Consider the following 22,102-nt stretch of genomic DNA (forward strand, 5'->3'; position numbering starts at 1 on the left):
TCAACGTGCAGGTGCTGCTGAACGTTTCCCGGTATCTGGAGAGTACACCGGGACAAGTTAAGCATATCCATGTGGGGACCAACGTCCTGACAGGGGGGATGAAGTCCACCCCATGCAAAGAGGGGGGCCGCCGTGTACCTGCATGTACCCCCGACTTGAGCCCTGGGTACTTGCAAAACAACGCCATGTAATCTTCCTGTGCTACAGCTGCATAATGGAAGCCGGGCTCATGCCAAACGACAATGTCCACGACGGTCAGATGACAGCCTCCACTTGCTCTGGTCTGTGGTAGCAAGATAAATAGACTGCAGAGCACAGAACAGTCCAAGCCAATGCAGTCAGGGACAAAGTCAGAGAGCTGGTTGCCAATTCTTGTCAGGAGGCCTGAAGAAAGGGAAACAATGATTGAATTAGTCACCAACAGTTCCTGTTGCTGTGCAGTAGTTACAAATCCAAGAAGACACAGGCAGCTTCGAAGGCAATCAGTTCCAAGAGACGATCCAGTTCATCTTCAGCAAAGAGGACCACCATCCAATCCAGCCGTATGAAGGAACAGATGTGCTCCTCGCACCACAAGGTTTCAAGGTGCATCCCATCTCAACCTAGAAGAGGTTTGATGTAGGCATTGCACAGGAGCCATTGCCCAAACGCACAGGCACAGCTGTCAGCCTGCCTGACACATTGAAAGACATCCCATAAATGTGTCTCACCAAAGCAGTCTTGCATGTGGACTATCAAAGGAGTCACCCACAGCTCATGATCCAGGTCAGCAAGGGATGTGTTTGAAAGGCAGACATCTATGGCCCACTCAAACAGACATCTTCTGCAGGAAAAGACGGGTTGCACGCAGGTGAAATAGACATCGCGGAACGTTAGTCTACAACTGATGCCCAGCACAGCCAGTGGGACACATCCAAAGAGGAGCTGCATGTGGGCACGGTACAGTTACAACTGACCGGGCTCGGTCTGGCCCACTGGACGGTCAGACATGGCGCAAGAGCAAACTAAGAACCAGCGCTCAGCTGTACAGCTAAACTTATGATCAGAAAGCACGAAATGCAGTGTGCTAATTGGAAGACTGACACCCGGTGGTACTACTGGAAAAGCATGGGAGGAAGAGACAAGGCCAGAGCCCACAAGTCTGATAAAAAGTGTGCAACAGCCTTCAGTATCAGATGCTATCAATACTCTGTGTGCCATTTCACCGCGAAAATAGTGGGCGAACCGTGTTCAGCACTGGCTGAATCACGCATGACGGTCAAGACACCTGGTATTCGAAGGTCTTCCGGCTGGTTTGGGAGCGACTACTTGTCTAAACAGAGGCCCATTGTGCAGGCACACATTCATGGAAGTATGCTTTCGCTGTGGGAATGTGAGGCCACGATTGACTATCCACAATCACTTATGGGGGAGTTAGCAGAACATTGGTACAAAAAGGACAAGTTGTACAACTGTTCCCATATACGTAATGCCTGGCCTGTGCAAGCAGGAAAGGCCATGTAGGTCCTCCTCACCCGAACAGACCAGGAACTATGCATCCGAGGCTTCAATTCAGGGGAGGCTGGCTGGGCTCCCCCATGGGACGGTCGCCTGCTGTTGCTTTTGTGTCACCTTTTGGAGTTAGGTCAATTTTGTCAGCATGTTCTGGACAAAGCACAACTTAGATGTTCATGTCTGGAACATTTGAATTGAGGTGACATGACTTTTGCCTTAGCTTTACTAGGGATTCATGTCAGTATGACATCAGTTGCACATGACGTTGATGTACATACAGGGCTTTCAGTGAGCCGGTTCTCACCGGTGCTGTGCACTGTCCTTTTTCTGAGTGGGCCTCGGTACGGGTCTCTTTCGTGCTCTGTTTTGTGCCCTGCCAAAGGCTGTCCATTCTTTCAGGTGGAATGCATTGACAGCAGGCACATCGATGTGCGCATGGTCACACTCCTCACTTCTCACTGGCGGAGTCATTACGGCATGACGTCATGCCAGGTGAGCATTATGGGGAAGTGAAACCCTTTGGGGATTCATTTTGTCTCTGGAGTTCACTCCTTTGGAGACTCATGAGTAGCAACATCCTTGTGGTGTCATCACGGCTTTAAGTGGAAGCTTTTCCGATGTTGAATGTAGTTCATAGTTGCAGCTTCTTTGTCCCATGCAACTGACAAACATTGCCAAGGCCAGTAGTCCGGAGTTGTGGTAGGTTTCATGTTACTTGTTGTATCATATATCTGGGTGCATTGGCAGTGACAGAAAAGTGCTAGTCGGGTTGCCCAATATGCTAAGCCCAGAATTAGGTCAGAGGTTTTTTGGCCACGCCCTTAAATACATCGGCCAGGCCCCTTTGAGAGACCCCCCAGTTTTTTCATCCCACTTTAAGCCCTGGGTATCTACATTACTCGTTAGCAATGTGACATGGCTAAAGGGCCAATTTCATTTGTACCGATGTTGTGTTACCGAGGACATGTCCTCTGGTACAAACTTGTTGGTCATCCCATTCAGGTAATGCTTGAACATTTGTGTCTTTTTGATCTGTATCTGACTACTGTGCCGCAACTTGGTGATTTGTGTTGTGTTTTTTGTGCTTACCTCCTGTGGTTTGTGAGGTTTGACAGAGTTCCCATGCATGTGTTGTGTTGACCCGAGTATTTCTGCTTTGTGGCTATGGGACTTGCACATTGGCTTTTTAAGGAAGCGTTCTTGCATTCTGCATTGCAGTTGCATGTGACTTCATCACTGACACTGTGAATTATGTGGCCTCTCGATGGTGTAAGCTGTAGGAGCATGGCCTATATACTTATGGGGGATTCTGGAGTTGGCTACCCATTTTGGGATGTGGGGTTATTTGGCTCCATGCTGTTTGTGAGGGGAGACAGAGGGCCTTGTGGGAGTCTTGCTCTTGCCGTCAGGTTTCAATGACCACTCCCCAGTAAGATGGCTAGCTGCCTGTTGAGAGGCATTTTCGACTGAGTTAGCTGCCACATGGCTGTGGGGTGGGGAGGCTGAGCCATGCTGTTTGGGAGGGAGGCCACGGTGTATGAGCTGACCACCTACTTGTGAGGCTGAGCTGATTGATGAGATGCTGTCCTTGTGATCCATTCATATTGTAAGCGTGCATTCCACATGGGATTGATGTGGGCGGGCGATTGAGGCTCACTTGTTGTGCACAACGGTGCATTGTAGTGGGATGTGATCATTTTGTTGGCACTTGCCAGCCTCCAGTCCCCCATCGATTCATGTGAGACTCTCTGGATGCATTATGGCAGGCACCTTCTTCTCTCATTCAGTGAAGGTTAGAGGTGGAATGGGAGGGCCGCCACCAGTTCTCTGGGCCGCTGCATGGTTCCTCTGGGCCCGATGCTTGACCCGGCCCTTGAGGTCACCCCACCGCTATCAGATGCCACACTCAGTACGAAGGGTGGTCCCCACGGCATTGACTTTGCTGTGGATCCTTGCCCACATCTGATTCTTGCGCGCAAGTGGGGTGTGTTGGACCAGGTGCCCAGACAAATGTGGTTCAACCTTGATTGTCTCGTCTGCCATCACTGTTAACTCTGATTTGGTGAGATTGGGCATTTTCTTTAGGGGCATGGTGCAAATGAATGAGGGGTGCAGGGTGCCAGGTAGTGTTGGAGATTTGTGTGGTGTGTGGGTAAGAGTGTTATTGTGTGGTGATATGTGTATGTGGTTTTGTGCAGTGTGTGTCAATGGTGTCCTGTCTCACTGTCTCGACTTGTGGTGTGCAAAGGATTCTGGTCCAGGATGGGGTTGGTTTTAGACAGTGGTCTGTGGGTGTGTCCACATGGGTGAGGCCTCCAGATGTCTCTTTCATGCTGGGCTTGGCTTTCCCTCCCAGGTGTAAGTTGTGGTGTGTCATTGTGGCGCATGTGTTGTGATTGTGGGTGGCAGGGGGTACAGGCACACTTCGGGCATTGTTGTGAAGTTGGTTCCGTCCGCCATTCATTTGGCCTATGTGAGTGCATGACGGTCGGATGCAGCGCTCGATATGCCAGCTCCACATTCCCATTGTATGTGGGCGTCCGGTCATGCTGCGGCAGGAGCAGCCTTTTCTAGTCTTTGAACAGCTTTCCCAGTCCAACGCTGTCGGATTTGCAGCTTTTCCAACCGTGGTGGACTGTCTTTTGTAGCATCTTTCCACCGTGGTCTGATTTTGCATACCTTGCATCGTAATTTGTCCAACGGAAATGCCGCGGGTCATGCGGGGGGATTTTTCCCAAATCCTTAATGGTCAGAGCGCTTTTCCGTCCATCATTGTAATGGGCCCCTAAGTTCTGGAATATCAATAGTTTTGGATTTTTTTGGGCTCTCTGGATGATTTTCTTCAGTTACAAAAATGCAAGCGTTTTTAAATTATTTACAGTGGGAGGGAAATATTATTTATATAATTGTTATTTATATTTTTCAAGTTATAAGATATTTATTTCGTCAAATATTTTTATTAAAAGGTTAAAATTATTTGACATTATATTTATATTTTATTTGTTAGAAAAAAAATGTTTAGTGAACAGCTTAGTTCACAATTCGAATTTTTCAATGTTTATGTGTTAATGTTTTACTGTAGGGATTTTGCTATTGTTTCTTAATATTCTAGTCCTTTGGTTTTTGGGTAGAGTCTTACTTTATATTGTAAATACTCGTCCATTGTTTTAGTTTGTTTAGTTAGTTTTGGACATAGTTGTGTTACAGATTGTTCTAGTCTTAGTTGTTGGTAGCTTTGTTCTTTTTGTATTGACTCTGGTAATTCATGTAGTGTTGGTTGGGTTCGGCCTGTTGTAGCTTGGAAAGCATTATGCTATCCTTCAACAGCATTATTAGTTTTTGCTTCTTTATTTAGGCTACTGTTGTACACATTCCACCATGGAATGTGGAATTTTAGCTGTCTTCTGTGTCAAGATCTGTGTAGCCTTCCCACCCAGGTATCCTCGAAATAGTCTTGTGGAGGACTTAGTTTATGTTCATAAGTTTGGAAATAGGGGCTTTCTATTAATAAATAGTAGCGTTCAGTTACTTCAGTTATTGGGACAAAGGCTAGTGCAATTAGCTTTTTCATTTCATATGCAAAAATTACTGTTGGTTGCATATTCTACATTAAGGGGCCGATTACGATTGCAGAAGGCCTGTCACCGCCAGCCATGCGGTGGCAGTCCTCCCGCAATCGGATCGTGATTTTCCCCGCTACATTAGGATGGCGGAGGGAATCGAGTTCGGACCGCTGCGAATGCAAAGACCGTCCGCCATCGAACCGCCACAGGCAATCGTTGCGATTGCCTGGCAGAGCAGTCTGCATTAATGAAATGGTGGCGGTGCCTAGCAGGCACCGTCCGCCAAATCACAATGCTGTCTCCAGCCAGCCTTTCCGTGGCGGGTAAACTGCCATTGAAAGACTGGTGGAGATTGGTTACGGGGCCTGTTGTGGGCCCCCCTTGTGTTGGGGAGGTGTGGGTGCACTGTGGATATACATGGTACCCCCCTTACATTTCACTGCACCAAGTGGCAGGCACCACACGGTGCCTGCCACGTAGTACAGTGAAATTCACAACATGTCATTTTAATTTCGCGGCAGGTGCTGCTGTCAGCAGTACATCCCACAATGTTAAAATACAAAATGCGATCACCATGGTGGCACTCACATCCTGATTTGGTGTGGGGGACCGCTGCATGTATTGCAGACGGTCCCGGTCTCCATCACGATGGTGGATGGACTCCAGTCCGGCCGCATTTGAAATTGGCCCCTAAGGGTAGATTTTTTAAGGTATCTCCATATAAATTGATTAAAGTGGTAATAGCAACCTTGTATTGTTATGTGAGGGTAATTTTTCAGGATGGCCTGTATCATTTAGTTTTTTTTTATGATATAGTACATCAATCTCCAATTCAAAGTATACCTGCTGTGTATTGCCTTTACCTGTGTGGAGAATAAATCACCAGCAGGGTCCGGTCTCTGGTGGTGCACAGCATGGGTAGTAAGCAGGATCTGCACTCATGCTCTCAGGCTGATAGCTCCTGTTGTGCACAGTGAGTGGCCAGTTGCAGCAAGGGTTAGGCTCAAGCCTTCACCTTTTGCCAGGTGGTCTGGTCAGCCTGAGAATGTCCAAATCGTGCTAAGCATGGCCAGAAACCTCACGTTGTAGAGACTGGGCATTGGGGTTGTATGGCTATACAAAGCGTGCCTTTACCACGCATCCTTTACTATACAATATTTTTACAATACAATTTGTTTACCTCACATGACATTAGATAAGTTATTTTAAGCTATGTTAAACCCCTACTTATGTATGTGTGTGTGTGTGTGTGTATATATATATATATAAACACACACACACACACACACATATATAATTGTAAAATACTTGTATTTATTTTCTATGTTTTGGGAGTAATTTCCCCCAGACCCTCCTTTTTTCTTTAAATTATTAGAAATATACATATTTTCTATATTGAGGGGAACCCCAAAAACCCCTACTTTTTAACCTTACCACCCTATGCCCTTACCCAACCCTAAACCCTAAAAATACCCAAACCATCCCAATATCCCTACCCATCCCTAATTCCAAAAATACCTTTACCAATCAAGAAGCTTGCCTACCCCTAAACCTAAATATATATATCCACACACACACACTCACCTTAAAAATACTTACCTTGTTTAGTAAAAGCCTGTGTGTTAGAGGCATTGCATGGTAAAGGATGCATGCGACAGGCATTGCCTGGTAAGGCCTGTGTTGTAAAGGCTGCTTCTTGGGGTTGGCATGTGCCAAGAGATGGGATCATTCCCATTCCACCAGAACAGCTGTGCACACCTAGATGAGGACCTGTACAAGTCTTCATACCACTGAATCAAGAAGCAGTCAAGGTCCTTTGTCCAAAAGCACCAGTCTACTGGTTCAGGGCCTGCATCCATCTCTTGTCTTCACTGCTTACTGCAAATAGTAGTAATTTGTAGAACCGAGTATAGGTCTGTAAACCTGAAACATTGCCTTAGGACCCCACAGAAAAAAGAGGGACATTTTTTATTTCTGGGGCAGTATCTGGCACTCAAGTAGCACTCAAGTAGCCCATACATCTGGTACCCTGTACTCCACATATAGCTTTGGTCTGCAAACATCATTGTACAAGAGGAAATTCTCTCTCCAATAGGAAGTGTCCATTTTTCAAAGTTTGGGACCTTCCAGGAACCTTTATTTGCAGAGTGTCCACAAATTAAGGTATCAAATATACTTATATTAACCCTATGATGCCTGCGTGGCAAGTTTTCTAATGTAAGCATCTCAAAAAGTACCAAACTGATTTACAATATACCATGGAAAAGCACTACTCTGTGGATATTTCTAGATCATGCTAAGTTTTTTGTTATTCTGTTCACTCTCTAAATTAGAGACAGGCTTCCCCTTACAGAATCATGACTGCCTCTGTAGTCACACATTTGTTATGAAACAAAAGCACTTTTCTTCAACACATGCCATATCGAAGAATGGCATAAAGCTCTACCTAACACTATCAAGGTATGGTGTAAATTAGCCAATAGTTTTGGGGCAATAAAGATGCTCACGCTTCCCCTCATTCATTCAGACATACATGATGGCATCAGGTCAAAAACTGGGAATTACCTTTAGTGTCACACCTGTGATGCAACAGGAGCATCGAGGGATTGTGAACCAAGCCCGATCATATGGGTATTATGTTGGTGCCCCGTGAGGATGTACATGTTAATGGTTTGTTCCGCACCACATGGTGCGGTGTTAATAAATATGACCCTGGACAGGTGTGAGGTCATAGGAGAGATATGGGCAGGGACAGTGCATACAATCGCCGTGTGTCCATGTGATGTATGCTGCAATGGTGGGCCTCCGTTTGTCTGCCAACAAAGTGACGACCGCGGTCTAGATTCCACACTCAATGTAATACCACGACACAACATGGGTGACTTCTCGCTGTCCCTGCAGTGCCCATGCCACATTCCTGGCGCTGCTCCGAGCAACCCGGCTTACAAAACGCTGCTGTTGGAGGCCACCCAATTCAATTTACAGCGTGGACAGGGCCTCTGGGTCCAAGCTGGCCATCCCAGGTATTCCCTGCATTAGCGAGTGCCATGTGTGAGGGTGTGGAGACTGCATGGTGCAGCCCCCTTTGCTGGCCGCCCAGAGTAATGTGACTGTCCTGCTCTGGTGGGTGCCTAATTTCTAGACTACAGCACAGAAAGAATAAAAATCAATCACAATAGACCGGCCATACGTGCATATCCCATAGCCTGGAGGCAGAGTTTTTGCAGCCAAAATATTCTGGACTGAGTGTGATGACCTATAACCTGGGTCAGTGAGGAACTGCCAGTGCTGACCTGTAATTGTTTCAGAAGGAGGCTAATGCAGCGTGCTGGATACCTATAAAACAAAACAAAAATAAGTTCAAGAATCCATTTGAGAGAGTGATATGACAAGATTCAGCACAGGTGACACCCCACTCATATCTACACCAAGGCGACCATACTGCCTGTGGAGCTGTTCACAGTAGAAGGTGCCCCGTCGGGGCAAGCCCCTAAGTCGAAGGAGTGGGTAGAGAGAGTACCACTGTTCTTGGGAGCCACCAAAGTAGATAATGCACAAAAGAAAGCCATGATTCTTAATTTAGGGGGAAGAGACATTTACAAAATATCAAAGTCCATCAATAAAGCGGCTGCCAAAACAAACCTCCCCCTCATAGGTGCTCTCACTGCGCATTTTGAATCACTGGCGAACCAGGACCTTTGAGAGGTTCGTATTTGGTCAGGCCAGACAGCAAGCTGAGGAGTGCATTGATGTTTTACACGCGTGCCTCAAGGAACTTGCCAGCACATGTGGGTTTAATGATGAAAATGAGGAAATAAGAGGCCAAATGACCCAAAGGTGTGCCTCAGTAAAATTTCACAAGTGGATACTAGAAGAATCAGAGAAATTCCTAGCGCACATTCTAACGCTGGGCAGGACCAAGGAACTTCCCAGAGCTCGAGCAGCTCATATGGAAGTGGCCTTACCAACCCCAGTGAAGACAGAACCGGTCAATGCCATCACCTCAAATCTTACAACAAAACAAGGTAGGAGAGATAGCACCAGACCACGAACCTGCGGATATTGTGGTGAAGACAGCCATCTCCCTTCTAAATGCCCGGCGAGAGGAAAGAAGCATGCTGTGTATGGCAACCTCAATCAATCAATCAATAATAACTTAATTCCGAGGCAATTAGCCATTAGCAGTGTATAAAACATTTCAGATATAAAAAGCATACAAAATACAATTCATAGGACCAGCTCAGAATATATTCCTAATTATACAATAAAAACACAGTAGTGAAAGGAAGTTTAAAATCAAATCACAATACTACCATATATCAATGATAAAAGGACTGGTGTGCAACAGTTAATAGTTAAAAATAGAAAAAAAGTACAATCATATCTAGGAGAATTATTTTGCTGCATTTGCACACACCTCGCATAAGTAGCTGAAATACAGCGGGGCTAGAGTGGAGAAGGAGAACAAAAACCTTATATTAGGTCCACCCTGTGCTCCTCACCTACCTTAGCAAGCAGGCTTACGTCTTTTTAATTATAGGAGCATAAGAATACAATAAATTATTTGTACCTAAAATGTATATCAACAGCCAACATAACACCATAAAACAATTTCACACTATGTCTCATTACTCTGGAAGAGCTAAAGAAATGTTCTTTCTGGCATAGAAAACAGCCCACAAGAAGCAAATCTCCAAGGAAGGCAGAGATTAAAGGTATAAATATGTAGGTTGACATTGTATAAAGTATACACATCTTATAATTGGTACAGTGCAGCGCTTCCTCTGATAACTTTTAAATTTACAAAAAAACACCACATGCAAGGTATTTTGTACTATCACATCATTACAAGGACAGTTAGTTAAATTGTAGACCAGTCATTAATATTTGGAAAACTGACCAATCTTTAACGAATCAAGACAAACCTATCTGTTGGGTTTAAAACTGCTTTGAGATAGGGTTGCATATCAAAAGTGGTTATAATCATTTGATTTTTCACTTCAATTAAACATTTTCGGATGTAAGTCTAAGATTTTCCAGATGTGTCATGGCTTCATTTTTTAGGGAATCCCTACTGGTGAGGTCTAGTGTTTCAGGATTCTTGACATACTCAGGGAGGCCCAAATCATTACAGAAATTTTGAATGTAAAAAGTGACAGTATACGCTAGTATAAACTTGATTTAAGACAATCCCTGAATATAACACGATTTAAGTCGGTATGTTCAGTAGTCCATACTTTATGCCAAAGTGGGCTGTTGCATGATCAGGTCTGTGATGAATGGGGCTCCAAGTTCAGCATGGCATACATGTACTGGAGCATTTTAGGGGTGGCAAGAAGATACCTGAAAAACTCATTCTCTACCAGTTGTACATTTCTTGTGTCCCCACACACCCTCCCCATAGAGCTCAACACTAAGACATTTAACTTTATAAATTGACGTCATCAGTTCTGGTGGATTAAAACCGACTCGTCTGGCAAACCCTCTGAGTGCCATACAAACTTTTCTAAATTGTAGTTTCCTATTGGAAATGGCTTTATTCCATAAGCACTTTTTATCAAATAAAATTCCCAAATAGGCAAAAGTATTGGTAAAGCCTTTAGTTGCGCCATTTTTGTTTTGCATCTCAACAATTAGCGGTGTGCCTCCCTCATTTCATAACAAAAGTTTTTGATTGATTTAATAAAAGACCAAGGTCCTGCATATATTCAGCAACATTTCTAAGTAGGTTCTGAAGGGCAAATGGAGTACGTGCCATGAGGATGACATCGTCAGCATGAAGGAGGGCCGGTACAGGGCGAGTTCCTACTTACGGGAGAGCTTTGAAAGATGAAGAAAGTACCGCACCCATGCTATTTATATATGAGGAGAACAGAAAAGGGGCCAGGGATCAGCCCTGTCTCACCCCCTCTCCACCCTAAAGGCTTCAGTACATTCCCCTCTAGAACCATATCTGACCCTTGCTTTACATCCTGATTATAGATCTTTAAGAAAACTGATAAACAGTGTCTCCACCCCCAGATCTTTCATAATTGTCCCCAGTTTGGCATTTATAATGCAGTCAAAAGCTGAAGAGAAGTCAACAAAGGCTAAGTACATGTTCCCCTCTTAAATTTTGACATACTTCCCAAGTAGCATACTTAAATTGAGACTCTGCTCTATTCTTCCAACCCCAGGATGAAATCCATAATGTAGATCTGGAAGGATGTTTTGTGTATCTGCCCCGTCTTGCAATCTGTTTAAAATAATACGACCTACGATCTTCACCAGGAAATGAAGTAAAGAAATTGGCCCATAACAAGCCGGATTTGATTGAGCTCCCTTTTTATAAATAGGGACAACTATTGATTCGGCCCATTTTGGTAAAAACCCAGCTGTGCAGCATGCCCTGAGCACTAAATTCAATATAGCAATGTTAGATTTTTACAGATCTACAGGGAGTGCATCTGGACCTGAGGCTTTACCACCTTTCTAGCCAATATCGCATCATTAACTTCTTCCATACTAAAGGGGGCCAAGGTGGTAGTCTGTGAGGAATCTGCTGTTAACGTATGACTATTTCCTTGCTCTAATACAGGCTCTGCATTAGGTAGAGAATAAATGCTAGTAAAGTGCTTTATTTAGTCTTCTTCCATAATGACCATCTCAATCCTGGGGACCTCGTCTGCTGTCCATGGTGCAGAGTTAATTACTCTCCAGAAAGCTCTATTGTCCTTACTGGCACACGCTTCACATAAAGATACTCAAACATTCTCCCTTAACTGTAACTTCCTTAAGTTCACCACCTTCTTATAATCAATTCTGCAAGTCTTAACCTCAAGGTCGCATCTGTGGGATTTATGTAGAGCCTCCTTTAACCATTTATGGGCCCTAGTGCATGTCGTATCGAACCAACCCTTTTTCTCCTATCTTGCTTTTCTGTTTACAAGTGAGAGGTTCTATTTTACTCCCTGTGCGATTGACAAAATAGCCTCAATGGTATCATTAGGCTCTATTGAGTCATCTAGACAGGTTTTAAAGGCCTCTCTGTTGCAAGCTATCAGTTGCTTAAGAAACCCCTCCAGAACAATCTGTGTCCATCGCAGGGTAAACCCATTAAGACTTGCTAACTCGATTTCCTCTTTTTTTAAAATAATATTATTGTGCCGCTGCTTAAAGAATGGGGTTGACAACAAATCGATGCTCAGAGGATGGTGATCACTTAATGAAATTGAGTGAGTAATAAAGTTAAATGCCTGAGCAGCTCACCTATTAGATAGTAAAATATGGTCAATAATGCTCTGTGCCTTTCTCTTATTAAAAGTGCACTTGCATAGGGCATAAGGGGAGAAGATCTCATTTGCAAAAGCAAGGTCAAATTTAAATAGTAATTCATTAATCTTATCGCCAGAAACAATATGGTTAAAATGGGTTTGGTCATCATCTTCTGCGTTTGTCATACCACATATATTTCCTGTCTGTACATTACACAAACGTAAATTAAAATCTCCTCCCCATAAAATAATAGTATGCTTACTGTTATTTATTTCGATATAGTCCAAGTCATCATTCAATTTCTGCAGTGTATCTATGATGGCTCGCATGGGGGCATTATTATAAAAATAATTTATAACTAGACTGGCAAGACCAGAGGAGTCACATATCATTAGTTGATAATCAGGATTATATGTTACCAAGGAGATGCTGGTAAATTGTAAACTATCAGATGCGTATGTGCACAATCCACCCTTTGATCTACAGTGTATAGATGGAATAGCAGGGGTGAAATATGTTGTATACCCATTCATGTGTAAGGGTTCAGGGAGCCATGTCTCCTGCATGCATATAAATTGAAATCCAGCAACACACTTTAGCCATTCTAGATTTTGTCCCTTACTCTGCAAACCTGCCATGTTCCAGAATACAAAGCCTAGATGTTCTTAGGTAGCTAATACAGGTTTGGAGTTATTATTATTGTCCGAGACAGCTAGCATGTTACTACTAAGAGATTGAACGGCGTTGTCATATCTTAACATGGATCTCTCTCTAACTAGATTGAGGGAAGTTGTTGTATCTTCCTCCCTGTCTGTAGATACCTCACCATTAAGTCTATCCTGCCCATCCAGATTTGTCAAACTTTGAAATCTATTGTAAGTAGGTACCATAAAGTAAAAATTATGTGTGCACCCTGGAATAGTAGTGAACCACGGTCTGTCCCTCTGAATCTGTTTTTCTGGCTGGTAAAAATATCCCAATGAGAGAGTAAATAGAATTTGGGGGAATATTAGGGGCCCAAGTCATAGACAAAACAGTATCCACCAGCCATTGGGTTATAAAGGACAGGACTATGTAATCCCCACGCAGAGTTTTATTACCTTTCCCCACCCATTTACCTTCCTCACCATTTTAATGTCAATATATAGCTGCTCAATTAAGCCTGTTCTTACACCCAGACAATTTAGGGACTTCTTTCTTAGTGCAAATCAACTCTTAGTCCTATTTGTATGTAAAAGGGGAGCATTTGCCAAGACTATCACATATGGAGTGGCAGTCGCTGGAAGATCGAGGCAATCAGCTACCTGTTCCATAGGTTCTCGAGAATTATCATCCATGCTTAAGGTTACTGCAGTGGGACCCCGGCATCTGCCGCCATCCTTCCCGGGGCCGGACACATCCTGAGTTAAAGTCCCCCTGTCACGCATTTTACCTTTATGTATGCTTAAATTGGTACTTTTGCGAATTGTAAGAACAATTTTATTAGTTACGAGCTTAGTCGGAGCCTTATTAGGGGGGGCAGTCATAGTGTGTTTTACATTTCACATTTCCTCATTTGCACAGGAAGTCAGCAAGTTCAGACAAGAATAAGTTTTAGTATCTTCTTTTGTTAAGCGAGTAAGTATAGCCTCCAGTGCCTTATTAAAATTGTGTTCCAAAAGTTTACGTGCTTCTCCTAGGGAATCAAGTTTGCTACTTATTGAGTTATTAGAAGCCATTTTGATAATTTCAGGCGGACCTTTTCTATTCGCTGCGGGCCGCTTTTTTGGGTAGTTGTTTGTTTGTTTCATAGAAGCTTCTTTACAATACAAGTGCTTACAGGATGATTTACAGGATGATTTGGGGGTTTCTTACTCTTTTAGGTGGTGGTGAATTGGAATCAAATGGGGAAACTGAATCAGAAATATATTGGATACACCTATTATCCCCCATACCCCCACTCACCTCATCGCCCTTCCTTCATTATTAGTTGTGAGACTCTCTGAGGAGTCCTTGGGGACATTAGAAGTGGCGTCGGTTGAAGTTGCTGAAGTTGTTATGGATTCCCCACAGGTTAACCGTGATTTTTCAACTAAAGATATTTGCCTATCTTTGACCCCCATTTTTGGACCACAATTGTGTTTTGGCTGGGGACTGGGTCTGAGACTTGCTCACGGTAATAGGGTGCTTTCTCTTTCCCATGTTCCAAAAATACTTTGTTTGGGGGGGAAGGTGACATCAAATAATTTCAGGAGATCATAGTGACTCAAAACAAAGAATTAAAAAAGCAATACTGGTTAGTTACTGAAATGATTATCAGATTGTTAATGCTACCCCATCCCGCCTCCAGAGTCACAGTCGAATTGCACGTCCCCCTGGTGATCAGTGATCCAACAAGGCCCAATAATCGAGTGTAAATTTCCTCTTCTGGAGAACAAGTGTTCCCGTCTCCGTTCTCACAAGATCCAAAACAACTTTCAGTTATATTACCCTAAAGTGCATATGCAGAAAATCTTCAGCAAATGCAGGGAGTGTTTTTTATAAAAGGTCACAAACAAGAAGGTAGGTAGATTATGGATGCAGGAAGCGGAAGTGTAGAAAGTACCTTGCGCTTCAGTCCGTGTAGACTGATAGTGCTTCCGTGCTGGTTAGACTCTACTTCCCTCCGGATCGGAGTAAACAAATGTGGGCTGATATAGCTGTCCTTGCGACAAATTGCCAGATGTGGCGTAAAAGATTGCCTCCCTCCACTCACACCTATTGATAAAGAGTCCAGTCGAAAGCAGAGCAAACATATTGGAATAGCCTCCGGGCGTAGTTGGAAATGTTTTATAACCAAGGGGGTGGCCCCACCCCACCTCCTCCTGTCGCCAATGGTTGCAGGACGGGCCCACCCTTGTCCCAGGCTTCGCCCAGGCGCTTCCCGCACCACGGAAGATATTGCACACTTTTGCTAGTCTGTCACACGGGAAAGAATCAGGGACAGCACACCACCATTAATACTTTTCTGGAAGTGAGCGATAGAGGCCACGATATGGATGAGAATGAAACTGAAGAACACACTGTCTACTCCATTTTCAACATTTGCCACCGCCACTCAAACCTCCCGTAGGCTGCCACAATGCCAGATACGTGTTGGAGATTAGGTCACAACTACCGTTGTAGATACAGAAGCAACAATTAACATCATGTCTGCTGAGGCCTATTGAACCTTTGAAACCTGCTATAAAATTGAATCCTGTGACAATTAAGGTGCTTGCATATGGCCAAGACAAACCTCTTGTGATTTGAGGCAAATTCGAGACAACCATCATCTATGAATCCAATGCAGTAAGTCTCAGGTAAATGTTGCTGAAGAGGGCCATGGCATGCTCCTAGAATGTAAGGTGGCTGAAGACCTTGACATTGTGACCTTTGCTTTTGGGATACATCAGTAAGGTATCAAACACATTCTGGCAGAATTCTCTATAGTTGTTGAAGCAATTGGGTGCCTGAAAGGCAAAGAGATCCACCTGCATATCGATCCGTCTGTGCGGCCCATAGCTTTACGTCATCGGCGAATTGCCTTCCATCTGAGGCCATTAGTGGAAAAGGAATTGGCAAAGCTGGATGCTGCAGGCATTATTGAGCAGTAACAGGACCCACACCATGGGTTTTGCCAATCGTCGAAACCCCAAAATCTAAGCAGCTTAGTGAGGTGCAGATATTTGTGGACATGCTCATGCCCAATGTGGCACGCCAACAATTGACGACTTGATTTGTGAATTGAGTGGAGCCAGCTGGTTTTTGAAAATTGATCTGTATTCAGGATATCACCAGCTAGTCCTGGATGAGGAGTCTCACTACATCACAACATTTTCAACCCACTGGGCAGGCAGTGCATACAATCCCCGTGTGTCCGTGTGAATTATGCTGCAATGGTGATGACGGTGGTGTAGATTCCACACTCACCATAATACTATGACACATTACCTATCTTCACTGCTGCCTATATGAGATCTTGTGATTCACCTGTACTCCTGCGTTTACAGAGTTCCTCTCTCACGTTTTGTGTCGCACTGTAGTGAGTGGGCTCCAACAAAGCGGGGTCATATTCTCGTAATCCAGGGACATATCTCAAGATAAACATGATAGGTGATCTGCAAAGTGATCAAAATTAAATGTAACGATTTTAAAGGATTTGTTTTCGGAAACCTGGATCAAAAATCAACTACAGGCTCTTCTCCCTCATATCACTGACTGCTGCTCAACTGTCTACGGCCAACTGTTCCCTCACATATCAAATGCTTTCTCTCCCGGCGACCAATATTGTATGATGACATAACAGATTGCCTCTTCATTCAGACTTGCTAAACGAGACTAGCTGCTTCAGGCTAATTTTTTTCCTTTGGATTCTGTGACTTGTAGACTTGTTTATTTCATTATAAAATCAGGACTAAAATTGCCACAATTCAGAGGAAAAATCCTGGACTGAAGCAACTCATCACGCATGGTCTTGGGAAACGTGCAGCTACAATCCTTGGCTAGCACTAGAATTTTTTTACTAGGAATGAACACAGAAAATTCATTCTGACAAATAAGAACATCAAACTGAAAAGATATCGGGAGTATTTGCATTCACTCCAGGGACACAGCAATCATTAACCTTGATTTGAACACATATCCGGTCCAAGCAAAGTCTGAGCACAGTGCAAAGAGCAGCAGCCCCAGTCTTCATTGGCGTAACACAGGCCCCCGCATCCCCCGTGGTGAGGGGGGCCGCGAGCTGCAAGGGGTCCCTGAGCTGCAAGGGGTCCCCTAAGCATAGTACTCAGGCCTGAGAGCTCCGGATTAAATCTGGAGCGGGGGCCCCTCTGTGTACCTTGCAGGGGGGCCCACTTAATTTTCGTTACGCCATTGAGAGCCAAAAACATTAACCCTGGCCATAGCACCTTATGTGTGCTAAAGTAAAAAGGATATTAATGCACACCGGCTCGTCTGCACCGTGCGGGCCTCTCCGCTGACGCGGCCTGCCCCCGCTGCGGTTTTGGCCCGGCCGACTTTATTCATATGGTGTGGTCGTGTCCGGATTTGGGGGGCTACTGGAGGGGCATAGAAGCCGATCTCACGGAGGTCTTGGGCTGGGTGGTGCCACATAACCCTAGACACACTCTTCTGGGCATCACTGACGGTCTCGATGGCACACGTGCTGAGAAGCTGTTCCTTATGACAGCATTAATGGTGGCAAAAAGGGATATTGCAGCGGCCTGGAAGCATCCACAGCCGCCTAGCTTGGCCAAATGGAGTACTGGAGTGGACTGGTGTGCGGCACAGGAACAGACTCTCTATCAGGCGCGGGGCTGCCTTAAGAAATACCGTAGGATCTGGGGGAAATGGTTGGGCAATGTCTTATGAGGATGTGGGGGGGGGCTTTGGGTGGGGGCGGGGGGGTGGCGTGGTATTGTGCTGTGCGTTTGTAAAGTGGCGGCTCGGCAGGCTCAATGTTTCTTTTGTTGTGTCACTAAAAATAATAAAAACTTGGTTATCAAAAAAAAACGCCACATCAAAAAAAGGATATTAATGCATTAGCTCAGATCTCTCCAAAGCTTTGTCTTTCCACCAGGTGCAGATCTAAAAATTAATGAGAATTCCGTTGAGAAACAAGTGAAAATGAAAACATTTCCATCCACTTTCCTGATAGAGGGAAAGTTTCCAGCTAAGGTTTCTGCATAATGTGGAGCTAAAAGAAGTTTTAATACCCTTATAGATGCTTTATGAACTAAAACACTATTCATAGAATTCCCCATTTAAAAATATGTTACCCTAGATATTAAATGAGACTTTTTAAACAGCATTTACCTTTTTACCTTATTTTAAACTTTTACTTTTTCATGTGTAATTTCTGTGTTTTGTATCACCGAAATCACTCCAATAATGTACTAATAGTACAAACTTTTATATTTGTCCAAGTAGCTGTTAGGAATGAATTAGTTACTTAGTAACTCTTTCAAAACTTCTAGGTAGCGTCTATTTAACTTACCAAAAATGACAAGCATTTTTATGTTGAAAAAAAATAACAATTTGAACTTTTTTTAACCTAAACTTGGCAGACAGTGCGGACAATTAGTTTTGCTGGTGAGGTTTGTATGTTTTACATCCATGATCCCCAATATTCGGATGCAGGTTTTGGAGTTTGCCTAAAATGGAAGGTTGTCCCAAACAAGTTAACAATGACTAAAAGAAACTTTGAGAGGAACTACACTGCTTACCACTATCAAGTAGAAGACATTGCATAAAGTCACCCAATCAACAGTATTAGTATAATCATAGCTTTATAAGCTCACTTTAAATACCCCCTTATGGTGTCCTAATTGGCATGATAAGTTTATATGCTAAGTGTACACACATATTGTTGGTAATTTTCACGAATACAAATAACATTCCTTACCAATGAGAGCTGCTGCAGCTTCTACACCACCATTGTACACAGCCGATGTTCCGGAAGGTTCGACATGGTCCCAGAGTACCTGTACATAGTTGAAGACTTGATAATAGCCACAAGTTGCCAAAGACCACCAGAGGGACCAATAGATGAGTTTCTTGGATGAGTAACACGACTTGAAGTCCCACCACAACTGTTGAAACAATTTCACGTGTCTAAAGTTCCAGTTTGATTTGGGTTCAATATTTTGCACTGCTTTGGTTTCTCCATTAACGTAAAATTCATGCTCAAAAAGGCTTTTGCTTGGCATAGGAAGCACAAGAGAAGTTAAAAAGGCCATGCTTGCACACCCTATGGTGATGGTGTTTAAAAAGAAGTAAGGAACTTTTCCCAGAGAGACAAGGAGTTGCCCCAATATAGCTCCCATTGTATAGCCCACTAAAGTAATACTCCTACAGTAACTGGTCACTTTTTGGTAGTACTCTACACCCACAACACTATATATATATGAGAAGTATGCCACTTCCGAAGCAGTGACCACACCAAAAGTAAACTGTAAGAATTGCATTGCTGGTATTCCCTGGGCAAAGCAAAGCAAGCTGGGAACAATAATGGCGCTCACGCCTTGCAGAACTATGGTTGGTTTATAGCGGCATATATCTGTGATCAGAAATATTGGCAATAGCATTGCTAAAAATGAATAGGTCCAGATCGGGTAAAGTCCATTCATAACCTGGTAAAAATAGAGAAATATATATTAATATCATTCTTATGAGCATCAACAGTATGCATATAGAGAAATATATATTAATATCATTCTTATGAGCATCAACAGTATGCATGATCAATTGCAATCTGAAAGTAATGGTGATATTTCAGGCACATACTTGGAGATTTAAGATTTAGGGCTGCACTTTGAGATAGTAATTAAACAGAAAATCGTGATATGAGTAAGAATTTCTTAATCCGGAGAAGAATCCACTGGTAGAATGCCTGACACCATCACAGCACTATGGTAGAGGTCAATTACACTATTGAATTTGCCTTTGGTTATATATAACATTCCCTGCAGAAAATTGAGGATTTTCCAGTACTAGTTTACTTTAGCCTCAATCTACTTTGACGATCCTCGCATTCTGAAAGAATTTTCAAATGGCTCTCCATAAGCACCAGGTAGATGGTGATGCAGGCCCTTGTCACCAGCCGGTTTGACTACGGCAACACACTCAATGCCTGCACCACCACCAAACTCATACAAATACTCCAGACAATCCAGAACGCAGCAGACTGATCCTCAACCTGCCCAAGAGGACACACATCTCCCTGCACCTGAAAGACCTCCACTGGCTCCCGGTACAGAAGAGATGCCAGTTCAAGCTCCTAACCCACGCCTAAAAAGCTCTCCACAGTCAAGGACAAGACTACATAATCGCCTAACCTTCCACCAACTAACCAGAAGCCTCCATTCCGCACACCTCATCTTTCCTCGGACTAATTGCATTCGTCGCTGCCGCGCCTGAGGACATTCCTTCTCTCACCTCGCTGAAAAAGCCAGGAACTCCCTCCCTCACCACCTACACACTGCACCCTCACTGAACCACTTCAGGAAGGGACTCAAGACCTGGCTCTTCAACTGATAACCTGCAGCAACGTGCCTGGATACCCCCCTGGGGTGATTAGACACACTATAGAAATACTGCTTGATCGATTAATTGACTCTAAATCTGGCTCATTTTGAGTTGAGCTGTCCAATGGAGAAAAATAAACATGATCTTACTTTCTCAAATGAAGAAAGAGGGAGCTACTATGAATTGTTATTTGGTCCTCACAGAGATGTTCTTTAGGGTACCCGTAACTTGTCATCAAATATGGTAATATAATTATACAATAGATAATGGGGCCTATTCACAAAGGAAATTTGGAGTGTGTGAAGTAGTACTGCTGCAGTACTCTTTGATGCATAAGCAAACACTTTTACATTAGTGATTTAAATGTAGCCCTTAGCTCGTAATGAGGGCCTTATTCTTAGATATGAAGCATGATGTTTTCGAATTATAGCCGCTAAGGACATATTGTAGAGCCCTTCTATTAATTCACAGAAAAATGAAATTCAATTAACAATGAGCATTGACAAAGTCAAGAGACCTGGCTTTTGTAAAAAAAAAAAAAAAAAAAAAAAACAGGAGATCTCACTATGCAAAAAGGATTATTTTTTGTTCTGTGTATGATTTATTTTGTGAACTCATCAGAATACATTTGAAGTAGGAACTACAAAGATGTAAAGGGTGCCATGCCTATCAGGGACATATTCACTAAAGCAGAAAAATAAAAGTAAGTAGCTTCTAGCTAGAAATACATTTTCTAACGTGAACAAAAACAATTGCCTAGCACTATCTAAATGAAATGTATCTACTGTCACATGCAAATAATGCAGCGGTGGAAAATTTAAGAAAAGCCTTATTTCGAATATTTAGGACTTAAGAAGCTCATCAACCCATGATGTAAAAGGCAAATATAATAACCTGCACTTTTAAAAGAAATCATAATTTTGTATCCTTACATCAACACCATAAATTTGATCTTACACTTACAGGCAAGATGATACTTTTGAGCAGAAACCAAATGTAAACTCCATGTACACACATGTTGCGCTTGTGCTTGTAATGAAAATGTGGTACCTGCTCAACTGTAAAATTCTTGTATGGTCCAATCAAGTAAGGCGTGAGGAAAGGCTCCCCTGGTCTCATGTTGATGAAGAATCCATAAACACATATCACCGCGGTCGGATACACCCATCCGGCACTCTGTAAGGTCTTCTGCAGAGCCATGGTGGGATGTGGGATGGGGTAGGACAAGCTGCTGGCTCGCCTCACAGTCTCGGATATCCTGCTGTTGAATAAACGGGTGACTAAAGTCCATACGTTGCGGTAGTACATTACGTGTGTGTAGTGAGTCAAAAATATTTAGGTAGATAACAATAAGGTGAATAATCTTTTACAGACCTTTGGACATAACTTTCAATTGATAAGCGAAAGCTGACTTGCAGAAAACGTAATTGTCTCAGCATCAATAAAACACTTGACGTTATCCAATATGCAATTCTTCCGGCCGAGGTTTTGTGAAAACATTGCTTGTTTACAGAAAAATATTACAAATACATTGCCTCGGCTCCACTGACACGTGGTGCCTGTCACTCGATGGTTAGCAGTCTTGTCCAATATGATACCCTGGTACATTCTCTTGTGTGTGTTCCTATTGGACATCCAGCATTTTGAGTAGATAAATCTGCCTTTGTATCAGCAGTCTGGCACGCTGTGCCACCACGCTGACACTGTACTGTAAACGTCAACATGTTATGGCCAAACTCAAAGCTGCGCCCCCCCCAATCCGT

General features: G+C 43.4%; 1 protein-coding gene across 2 annotated transcripts in view; it reads right to left on the reverse strand.

The window, feature by feature from the left end:
* LOC146785443 (thiamine transporter 2-like) overlaps positions 1 to 21,695 on the reverse strand; it is a 263,941-nt gene extending 242,246 nt beyond the window's left edge. The window contains exons 1-2 of one of the 2 annotated variants that reach the window (XM_085634503.1): positions 21,390 to 21,655; positions 18,718 to 19,444 (exon numbers count right to left, since the gene is read on the reverse strand). In XM_085634503.1, coding sequence (XP_085490629.1) covers positions 18,718 to 19,444; positions 21,390 to 21,647 — 985 coding nt within the window. In that variant the 5' untranslated portion in view covers positions 21,648 to 21,655. Of the gene's footprint in view, positions 1 to 18,717; positions 19,445 to 21,389 lie in introns of both variants that reach the window. The other variant, XM_085634504.1, reaches the window with a different exon arrangement.
* Positions 21,696 to 22,102: the final 407 nt, after the last annotated feature.

The sequence above is a fragment of the Triturus cristatus genome, chromosome 11 (genome assembly GCF_964204655.1).
Source record: "Triturus cristatus chromosome 11, aTriCri1.1, whole genome shotgun sequence".
NCBI lineage: Eukaryota > Metazoa > Chordata > Amphibia > Caudata > Salamandridae > Triturus > Triturus cristatus.